At 41.6% G+C, this 11,411-nt stretch overlaps 1 protein-coding gene across 1 annotated transcript; it reads right to left on the bottom strand.

Annotated features, from left to right (window-relative positions):
• Positions 1-344: 344 nt before the first annotated feature.
• Positions 345-10,281, bottom strand: TMEM184C (transmembrane protein 184C). Its single transcript, XM_048303657.1, has 10 exons — positions 9,988-10,281; positions 8,019-8,149; positions 7,885-7,921; positions 6,886-7,091; positions 5,891-5,965; positions 5,006-5,099; positions 3,954-4,066; positions 3,191-3,290; positions 2,565-2,736; positions 345-2,148 (listed from the first exon to the last, which is right to left on the bottom strand). Exons 1-10 carry the CDS (start codon positions 10,102-10,104, stop codon positions 1,856-1,858), a joined length of 1,338 nt encoding a protein of 445 aa, XP_048159614.1. The 5' UTR covers positions 10,105-10,281; the 3' UTR covers positions 345-1,855.
• Positions 10,282-11,411: the final 1,130 nt, after the last annotated feature.

Below are 11,411 nucleotides of genomic sequence, written 5' to 3'. Positions count from 1 at the left end.
CACTTAAATAGCTGTTTTCCTATCCAGGTCCCCTCTGTACCTTACTGAAGTTTTACACCAGACAGACATAAGTTCAAGTATTAAAAAACTTCGTCAGAGTGAGGTTTTTGAAGAGCTAGAACGTGGTAGCTACTCAGCTTCCAGCAGCCCTGCTCCCTCAGATACTACTCCTACCCCTGCCCCTTTTCACCTGTACACATGCAGGAAATCAGGTTATTTCTGGTAGTGGCTACAGTGGGCACTGAGTTCTACTTAAGATCCTCCTCGTCCTCGAGGACAGTTGTAGTCATGTGTCATTCACACTCTTAAGTTACTGTAGCAGTAAATCAAATTGATAGAAGGTGAACAGTTTAAATAAAATCTTTAATTGCTTATTTACAACAAAGGCAATGAGTTGGCAAATTGAAAATCATGATTTTCACTTACTAACTTCAGATACAGCAAGTACATTTTCAGCTATAAAATATGCAGCCTAGTGAGTAAGGCGCCATATTTACATCACACTAGTACTGCAAAAAAAGCACTTAAGATGAATTTACTGACAGCCAGAAGTTAAACATTTATCGTGGAAATGCTAACAATGCTGAAAAAGAAACTTAAGATCTTGTCCTTTAAAAAGTAGTGCTCTACTGGTTTGGTTGTTTTTGTCAGATTGCAAACATGCAGTTAATAGTAAAAATCTGATAATGGGATAAAAACAATACCCTTCTGACATTGTCACTTCTTGCAAAATAACATTTTGTTACAAGTGTACTGCTTCTTGGGCTGAAATCTAGTCCTAGTAACTCCTGTATTAGACTAGCTACATAGTTATACCTCAGCAAAGGTCTTCTCTGGGGGAAAAAACCAGCTATTACATTTGAATCCAGGCTATACTAGAAGCATAATACAATCACACAGACACAAATTTAAGAACACAAATAACTACAGACACAAGATATCCTGCTTTAACAGCTTAAAAAAAACTTAAGTGTTAAAGAACTTACTGCAGCCTAAAATAAATAAATCAGTTTTGTTTTCTACTTCCTTTTTGATACCCTTCATTCCCCCTCCATGTATTTTAAGGTAGTAACCATTATTCTTATTTTAGAAGGATGGGGAAAAGAATAGTCAAGGTAAAGTATTAATCCAAAACTTACCATCCTGGCTGTCTCTTCTGGATATAAAAGACTTACAAACTATGAGCTTCAAGGACAACAGATACACCAACCATAGGATCTGGGCATGGACTTTGATAGCAAGGCCTGCAGGGAATGTTTTCTTTGTAGAGGTTCTTTACTAATGCTTTGTAGTAACTATCTTCATGAAGGGACTTGATTTAGCTACATAGGAATGGGAAAGAAGGTGGCACCTGTACAGAAGCTATCATTTCACCCACACTCCATTCAGCATTGGAAGTTAACCATCATTAAAAGAAGCAAAGTTAACACAAACAGTTTTTGCTACTGCCCTCCTTAAATTACATTCTTCAAATTAAGCTTTCCCATTGCTAATAGTATTTGCACTTCCTTTTTATATGAGCAGAGGATTTTTTTCAAATGTTTCTTTTGCACTAATGAAATGCAGTGTAATTTTGATATGATGTGGAAGCGTTCAGCAGTTTAAGGGAATGATGCTTAAATTTATGCAGAAACCTTTACAGTGTGCGTGTTTCATATCCATGGGGTACTCACAGATGCTCACATCCATTACAGATTCTGGATTCAGATGTCAGTTACAGCCATACCATAACCTCTTCCTGTCCATGCAGCAGCTTTCCCAAGCTTTTCAACTTTCATCCTTAATAGTACATGTTAACAGGACACATGTGGCAAGTATGTAATGACTCCTTGACACATTCAAAGAAACAGCGAGCTTAACTTTTATCCAAAGCTTTCCCTGCTAAGTTGTTCTCTAGTTCAGGTGATTCCTCAGCATCCTGACTGGCAGAAGGGTTAAAAATCCCATCGACTGCAGGGGCTGTCGTCGGTGTTGTGAGAGGGGTCACAGTGTGTCCAAACCCCTGATAGTGACCCATGGGTGAAGATGGCATTGAAGAAGCATCAGAAACTGGGTCTTGAGTAGATGAAGACAGTAAACTTGTATGCTCATTTTGTTCATGATCCTCAGCAAAAAACATTTTCCTTGGCTGGCCCAAAACTGTCCTTCCTAGAATTATGCAAAATGAAAAGATTATTTAATCCTTCGAACACCAGTTTTTGAACACATCAACTCTAAAACAGTCATGTTAAATTAGAAGATGACTCTTTGTTTTGTATTGGTTTTACATGGGCATGGCTAGTTTTAATAAATAAAAGGATGTCTTCCCATTTAAGAGAAAAACAAAGTACATTACTTACCTAACCTTTTCTTTTTAAAAGAAAAATTAAAAACTAGACTCTAAGTCAGTCAGGAATTCTGGAAAGAGCAAAGTGCCAGATAAACCATGAAATCTTATAGGGATGCACCTGTCACTGATTTGGTAATAGAATGTTCTCAGGCTACTATAAAGGTGGGCAAGAGTGTGACCTGAAGCTGGAAATACAGATGCTGTTAATAGATAGTACAAATCTTGTCTTACTTACCAACGTTTCGAACCTGTTCAGATATATCTGCCCTTAGATCAGAAATATCCCACATTGCAAGGAAGGAGTCAAAGCATGAGCCTTCTTCAGCTTCTTGAACATAAGGTTTATAGGAAAAACTGTAGTGATGTGCAATAGCAGCCAGAAACATCTCCACACAAATTATAAAATCCTGCAATGACAGAGACACTGACTTAATCATTCATAACTGGAGAAAAATAGTTCTGGGTTTCTTCTATAACTGGAAGGCTACAATTACCCTGGGACACTGACATTGGCTACTTTTACACCAGGATATTCTTGGCAGCCTTCAGAGAGCCATACATATAGGACTTGCTTTTAACAGATTTTAACAAGCAGCAGCTCTACAATGAATACCTGCAAGAAAAAATGCAAGGCTATCCAGACATACTTCACTGAGGCATATTCCTCCCGCCCAATATATGGATACAGAAGTGTTGAAGCATAAAACTCACATGGGCTTATTGGCTGAAACTTAGCCCGGCTTAGAATAAATCAGTTCTAATCAAGCCCATGTTAATCACAGTATGATGATATTTCCTTGAGATCAGCTATGTCATCTTACATATAACCATTCCTGCCCAGAAATAACCATCTGCTCCTACCTGTAAGCCTGTAGCCACAGCTTCCACACTTTGCCAATCCCAGGTGTGTTTCTCAGAAATAACACCAACTTTCACCAGCAATGCAATGAGCACAGCCTGCCTATAAAGATAATTTATTAGAAGAAGTATTTGTGTTAGAATTGTAACAGTAGTGCCAAAAATCTGCAAGCAAATCTGGTCATAGGTATACATAGTAAGAATCTTACAAAAAACCTTTCTGTTTATATCCTTAGATTTTAAGGGGAGGAAACAAACTTAACGTGTCATTCATCCATGACCCTAAAGACCAACCAAAGGGGAGTTTTTTTTCCAGTCAGTCATTAGAACAAGTTGCTTCTCTTTCAGGGTATTGCTGCAGCTCAGAGAGTTATGCTCTGGTAGTCAAATACACTCCCTCATTAGCAGCTAAGTGTGAGCAATGCTTAAACAGCAATTTTTATTTAACCTATAGTAACTTATTTTGAAAAAGTAGGGGTTTTTTACTTTAAAAAGGAAAAACAAAATTTAGTTTTGAAACAACTGCAAGTGAAGATTCTAAAATATATTCTTCAGAATCACCTTACAAAAGAGCAAGTCTAAAAAATAATCTTAAGTGAACAAGACTGCTCTGTCCAACACATTGTACCCTCTTCCCCTCACTGCAGCTCACTAAGATTATGGGTAGATTTTTTAAGGCCTTTAACCTCAGTAACAAATCCAGCCTTTTTAGCTCTTTTATGATCCACCCTAAGAGCAAGAAGTCATGTGTAAATAATTCACTTACCAGAAAGAAACAAAAACTACCATCTTCACACAAAAGAACTTGCCAACAGGCTGGATAGGGTTCAGTTCCTCACGCAGTACTTTATAAAACAGCACCAGACAATACATGGCAAACTGACAAGGAAAAGAAAATTAATGAAAGCTTTCAAATCCTTGTTTATTTTGTGAGGGAGTTGTTTTACACCATCTCTACAGCTAAAATAAGTATCACAATATGATACAACCTTAAAATGCTATCTGTGTTTTAAAAATAGAGACTTTGGATTTATGGAATCTTTGCCTTTCTGTTTTAAAGTAATTTTTTTTTTATTCCTGAAATTCCAATCATTTCAACCAGGACACAGAGTTCGTGCTGCTGCTGGGACTGTTGTCACAGCAGAAAGCAATTACAGCTCCTTTTGTAACAGTCACCCATCAAACACAGGGGTGGCAGTAAGAGGAGGACAGAATTTCCAAATGATCCCCGTTGTCATGCTGTTCTGGCTCCTGCTGCTGTTGCCAAGAGAAGTAAAACCAATCCATGGACTCCAAAATGAAACTCTCAATTTTAGGGGCTGACATCTTACGCTGATATTATCTGACAGCTGAAAAGGTGTTGGGCAGGCCAGAATCTCAGCACTGCACACACCATTTTCATTTTTTCCTGTGAATCTTATCACCAGCTTTTTAACACAGAATTTTTAACATATTTGATTCTTTGCATGTGTGCTGGGAGGAAGCTGTGGGGGCAAGTGGAGTCATCTCTTCCAGAGAGGGGCAAGTCTGCAGCTCTAATGCCTGGGCCATACCACCTCACCCATCAAATAATTTGGGGTAGAAAGGTACTTGCTTTATGGAGCTTCATAGTAAAAAAAATGTAAGTTTTAGATTATCTGTTTTTCCAGTGGTTTTCATATATAATATCTAACAGACAGCAATTTTGACTTACAGTGGAAAATATTCTACATGTAAGAATTACCAGACATTAACACAATCACTGCCAACAGTTCACATAGAAGATTCACATAATACTGATGACTTCAAAGAGCAGAAAGATGTACTCCTGATACTCACTAGTTGTGACATGTTGTTAAGTATAACCAGGTAAGTCCATGCATTGTTGAAGCTGAAGTTTCCTTCATCATACACTCCCACTAGTTCACAAATTCTGGAAGAAATTTTTAAAGTTAATCATTATGGAGTAATAGATCACTTCCCTCAAGTGCTACATCTTCATTACATCAATCAACTCTTAGAATTCAAAACCTCTTCTGGTACTCAAACATGGGCAATGGGGGCCTGCACAAGAATCAGTTTCCAACAGCATATATATATTTTTACATATATATATATATATATAGATAGATAAAATATAGAAATATTTATATGGATATTCATTGTGAGTAGCAACTTCTTCCACAGTGCCACAGAATTAACAGCAATGACCATCAATGCAAAGCTCATGAAATTAAGCTTTCAGCATCATCATTAATGACTGCCTACTATGCCTTTACAAACACAGGCTATATGATATGAAGGCACACAGTCAAGCTTGTCACGTGCAAAGTTTAATAAAATTTTAAAGATTACACGAGACCTGTCTTTAAAAATACTCCATTGTTAAAGTCAATGAAAAAAATGAAGAGGAAAAAAGAATCTAAAAATTAAGAGATCATAAAAATGTGTTTCCCAGCCCAACAGTACTTCACATTCTATCCCACTGATTACATAGAAGCTGGCATTAAGTATTTATTATTTCAATTCTGCTAATAGTCATTTGCTATAGAGAACTCATAAAGAAGTTATAAGTTGATTCAAATTGTTGGGACCCATTTAGCATGTAACACCAGTCTGCTTTCAAACTGCCTTGATTCAATACAAAGGGCATGAATATTCTTTCCAGTGTAACTCAGAATCACATCCTGAAGATCAATATTAATTATTTATCAGTGTACTTACAAAGCAATAATGGTAGTAAACGGTCTGACAACAGTGTACTGCAAAACACCCAGTTTACATCTAAATAATAAAACTCTGAAAGAGAAACAGAGAGTTCATTGTACAAGGATTTAAATACAATTCAGTTATGGAAGATTCCTATTCTCAGCAGATTCACTAAGGTAAATTTTTATTTTATGGTAATTTCAACTTCTGCATCCAGGACTTCAGATGTTACAGTATACAGTGTGTATACATGAAATACACAGAAGAGCTGGACTTTTACTGACACATTACAGGAAATACTCAATGATTCACTTATTTTAGCCATGAAAATCTTCTGGCTGGGCTAAACAAAGAGAATGTAATTTTTGCTGTGTTTGAAGATGTTTAAGAAAAACTCTGAATTTAAGTGTAAGAGACTTAAAAATGAGAATTGGTTTAATCACTGTTAAGATCACCAAAGCACTTTGCCCATTATGGCAAACTGTATAAAGAAGCTGCGATCACTGAAGCCCACCTTCCCTTCCCCTCACCCCAGACAGCTTTATAAAAATCCCCTAAGACAGAGAGATTTTATCAGTTTAAGCATTCAGAAATTAACAGTTTAGGTGCATAAGGCCTTTCACCTTCTCTTCACCTGAAGTAAAAACAACAGGCTACCCAGTCTACTCCCAATTCCACATGAGGTTTTTGGCAAATATTTTATGATAATAAAAGAAGCAGATTCCAGGAGACCTTTCTAAAATATTTTTCAAAAATAAGAAAGTTTCATTTAGCACCCCCTGAGTCAATCAATGCATGTTGTTAGTAACTAAGTCCAATTCACACGACGTTTTACAGCTTGATGGTCACACACCCACAGCTGCTTTCAGCAAAGGTTTGCAGCTGATTAAACACAAACAAACCATAAACTGACTCTGTCAAGCAGCAAAAGTTATGCTGCTAAATATGAAAACAAAATGTTTGGATCTGCCTACACAGCCTAAAGCTTGAAGATGTCATCATATACTCACTCTCCCATAGCCCACGATGGACAGCAACAGAGAGGGGGCAGGTGTCTCTGCTGGTCTTTCGCTTCTATTATTAACACGAGGTTTGGGTACCGGTTGGTTAAGTAATTTGAAAGAAAAACCATAAAGTTATAGATGACATAAGCTTCATAGCACTCTCGACATGTATCCACATATATTGCAATCTTGGGGTATTTCAAAGCTATCCACTGCAAGAAGAGAGGTACACAAGAGGTTACGTGCAAGAAAGACAAAAGGGATTCCAGTGACAACACTGGTTCAGCAAGCTCATGAGCCAGCAGGCACTGATCAAACAGGGCTAGGAGCATTGGGCTAATGGGAGAACAATGCTACGGCTACAAAGTAACATTCTGTAAAAACACACACAGAACTTCAGATTCCACCTGTAGTACACAACTCTCTCAACCAGAGTTTCAGACCAAAAAGGTTTCTTCTTTTTTTTTAGTGAAACTGTGGTTATGGATCAGCTGTCACAGGTCTCAGTTTCTGAGTATCACACTGCTGTTGCACTCTGCAAAACATATTATCCTTTGCCCCCTGAAGCAAAGAGGAATAATTTTAGCACTAAGCATAACCTGGGAAAGAATTTTTGTAATAAGCCTAACTTGGGTAAGGAAGGTACGGCACTGAATTATTTCTGAATTTTGAGTCAGCTCCTGGATCAGCCTGGTTTCGGCTTCTGCTCTTAAGATGGAAGGACCAAAAGCAGGTTCCTGTCATAACCCCTTCCACATCTGTCATAAAGGATACTCAAGGACAGGGTTAAGAAAGGTTATCAAAAGCAACCCCAAATCTCCAGAAGAAGAACATAGTATGACTAGAACTATGCTTCTGACATACTCCATAAACAGGAATGGACAGAAGTTTCTAGGACTACCAGCCTACCCTCCATGCAGCACAGTTTCTGCTGTGATACTGTTTTCCCTCACTCCCACAACAAACAGAATTTGATTGGGCTGTTAACAGTAAGAGAACACTTACACTGTCTAAACTGTAAATCGGCACCATCCACAGAATCCTGTTACAATAACAAAAGAACATTCTATGTTACTAGAAGTATTTTTAGTTGGAATTAAATCCAATATTTGTAGCATAGATAAAAAGTGAAATATTACCTTATTATTGGTTTCTGTAATTCAGGTTGAGTATAATGGACTAAGTGTTGTAGTATCCCCCAGAGAGATATTGGTATAGTCATTAGTAGAAATATCCCAGCGATAAACCATGCCTTGGTATGAATTCCAACCTTGCAAGATCAAAGTTTCAGTTTTAATACTTTCAAGTATTTCAAGTACACAAAACATTCTACAAAAACAAAGAAATGCCCAGTACTTAATTGACTGAAACCCACAACAGATTCCTTGCTTTAGGTCTGGAACTTGTCTTGATTCAGTGCTGCATTATAAAGTTTCTAAAAACCTGTGGATTTAAAGACTTTTTAGCTTTAAAATCAAGTTCCAACTAATAATCAATTAGTTTCATTTAACAAACTGAAATACATATGAATGTATATACACAAAACCACAGTGTCTGCTAAAACACAGGGCTGAAATTTTAAACCAAAGCTCTCTGAAAAATAAATAATAATCCTAAATACCAAAACCTGAGAAACATAAGAGACTCTTCTCAGTTTCTTTTGATTCTCTTCGCTAATCCCCTACTTTACATCAACATCCCATGTTTTCTGTTGCTTTCCAGTTTTGCTTCTGATCAGTTTCTCTACAAGTCTCAGACTTAATGGTATAACTTCAATATAAACACCCATTATGCTGAACATGCATTATGCATCAGAAAATTCTAACACATTCAAGACAGATCTTACTGTCATTAAGTCCTGAAAATTATACCCTGAAAAAGCCTACCTCCAGGGGCACAGACCTGTATCATATTGAGCAATACGTGTATTTTAAGGTTAAAATTTTACTTCTTGTTAGAGAAGCAATGTGATCATATGTGTGTGCAATTCACACACCACTATTATGTACCACCAGCATGAAAAAGGAGCTTCTCTACCAGTAAAGATGTTCTACTAAATTCTCCCTGATCAGACAGAAACACCTTTATGAACACCAACATTACTATTAAGTTTCAAAACCTGAGTTCTTGGATGAACTTATGGAGAGAGCCAGGCTCTTCTTGGTGGTGCCAAGCAGTAGGACAAGAGGCAGTGGGCAGAAACCATGCACAGGAAATTCCACCTGAACACGAGGAAGAACATTTTCACTGTGCAGTGACCAAGCTGCAGAACAGATTACCCAGAGAAGGTGTGGAGTCTCCCTCACTGGAAGGGGAGACTGGAACAGGTTACCCAGAGAAGGTGTGGAGCCTCCCTCACTGGAGATACTCCAGAACCATCTGGACACAATCCAGTGCCAGGTGCTCTGGGATGACCCTGCTGGAGCAGTAAGGTTGGAGCAGATGACCCACTGTGGTCCCCTCCAACCTGACCCATTCTGTCACTCTGTGACTCTTGGCTGACTGGAATTTCTTCAGAATTGTACCTGGCAATTGTTGGTGTTCAAGCACCAACTATTATGGAAACAGAAGGCAAAACAAACACTGCCCTGTTCCTTTGTTCACTAGGTTCCTTCCCTGTTCCTAGTTCACTAGGGCTTTAGCAGCAGGACAAATGTATCCAGCAGCACCACGGCACTTCTCCAGCCTCTCCATTCACAGAATGGGTCGGGTTGGAGGGGACCACAGTGGGTCATCTGGTCCAAGCTCCCTGCTCAAGCAGGGTCATCCCAGAGCACTTGGCACAGGATTGCGCCCAGGTGGCTCTTGAATATCTCTGGCAGGGAAAACTCCACACCCCCTCTGGCCAATCTGTTCCAGTGTGTGGTCACTGCACAGTAAGGAAGTTCTTCCTCATGTTCAGGTGGAACTTCCTGTGCATCAGTTTCGGCCGTTGCCCCTTGTCCTATTGCTCAGCACCACGGAGCAGAGCCTAGATCCATCCTCTTGGCACCCCCGCTTTCGATACTGTTAGACGCTGATGAGGTAACACGTTTCCCCGCTGGATCCCGCCCGGAGCCGAGCCCGCTGCCAGCGGCCCCGGCGGAGCGTCCCGGCCGTGCCCCTCACCTCCAGCTTCTGCAGCTCCCACACGCAGAGCGGCACGACCACCAGCAGCCCCACGATGTAGAGCAGCACCACGAGCGGCCGGATCCATCGCCGCCAGTTCCCGCAGGTGCACGGCATGGCCGCGGCGCCGCCGCCAGCGCTCCTCGCACCGACCTCAGCGGGCCGGCAGCCCCTGCGGGGCGCGCATCACTAGGGGGGCGGCCGCCTCAGCTCCGTATCCCGCTCAGCTGCGTATCCCGGCTGCGCGCTGTATCCCCGGCTCGGCTCGGCTCGGCTCAGCTCGGCTCGGCCCCGTCCCGCCCCGGCGCTCCCAGCCCTGCCCTGCCCCGCTCACGGCCCCGCGGCGCTTCCGCCCGGCACTGCTTCCGGCCGCCCCGCCCCGGCGGCCTCGCTGATTGGCTCCTGGCCCTGCCCATCACCGCTGCCCCGCCCACAGGGGGACACCGGGGGGAAGCGGGCGGCCGTGCCACCCTCCGCTGAGCGAGGGTTGGTGTGTTCCGGGCGCCCCCCCCCCCCCCGCGGCCGGCAGTGGGCTGTACCGCGCGGGGCGAAGCGAAGCGTTCCCGGAGCCGCTGGAGAGGAGGAGGTGCGCGTCAGGGAATGTGCGGGAATGGCAGGAATGTCGGCTAAAGCAGAGGCACTGCTCTGACTGCACTGCTCAGCACAGCCTCTGCCCTCAAACGCCTCCCCCGGGAGCAGCCCGGGGTGAGCAGTCCCCTGGAGAGCCGCGCCTCACAGTGCCAGGCGTGGACTTCGACATAGCTGAGGCATGGAAACTCCAGCGGGCACACCAGTAATGCAAAATAATGCAAAATAGGTGTTAAACTTCGACTATTTGTTGAACGTCTATTTTTGTGTTTTGGAAGTGCCGTGTAAAAGCTGCTAAATTGCCAGCTAAGCCCGTATCAGTCAGGGCCAAATACATGCCCTCCGGTGAGGAACTAAGGACCGCAGGTGATAACACTGCCAAATGTCCAAGGAACTCCAGCTCCAAATTCTTGGAAGGAGGCAAATGCAGATTTGACTTTGAGACGTCACTAAGACGTGTGCTGGAAGAAACACGATGAATGAAGAGGTACTAAGGAGCTGGATCTCCTGTTTCTGTGTAATTGACATCTGAGAGAAGGGGTCCGTTTCCCAAGTGTTGCATGGGTTGTCAGTGAACGAGCAGCACTGTGTGGCGCTAATTCCATCTCCAGAACGCACATAATCTTCCTGGTTTTCAGCAGGAAGCTGCTTGTGAAGTACTGGTAAAAACCAAACCGACAGAGTTCACTTTCACTAACTATTAAGGCTTCTAATACTAGAGAAAGACTAACAAAGCTGCTTCCCAGAACTTGGAGATAACAGCTGTACTAGCATCATTCCCTGCTGCTGGAACGACTGACATGAATTATTGTGGATGTCAATCATTATGTACATTC

Source organism: Corvus hawaiiensis, chromosome 5 (genome assembly GCF_020740725.1).
Source record: "Corvus hawaiiensis isolate bCorHaw1 chromosome 5, bCorHaw1.pri.cur, whole genome shotgun sequence".
Classification (NCBI taxonomy): Eukaryota; Metazoa; Chordata; class Aves; order Passeriformes; family Corvidae; genus Corvus; species Corvus hawaiiensis.
Note: the sequence above shows the minus strand (reverse complement) of the source record. Positions and strands in the feature narration are given on the sequence as shown.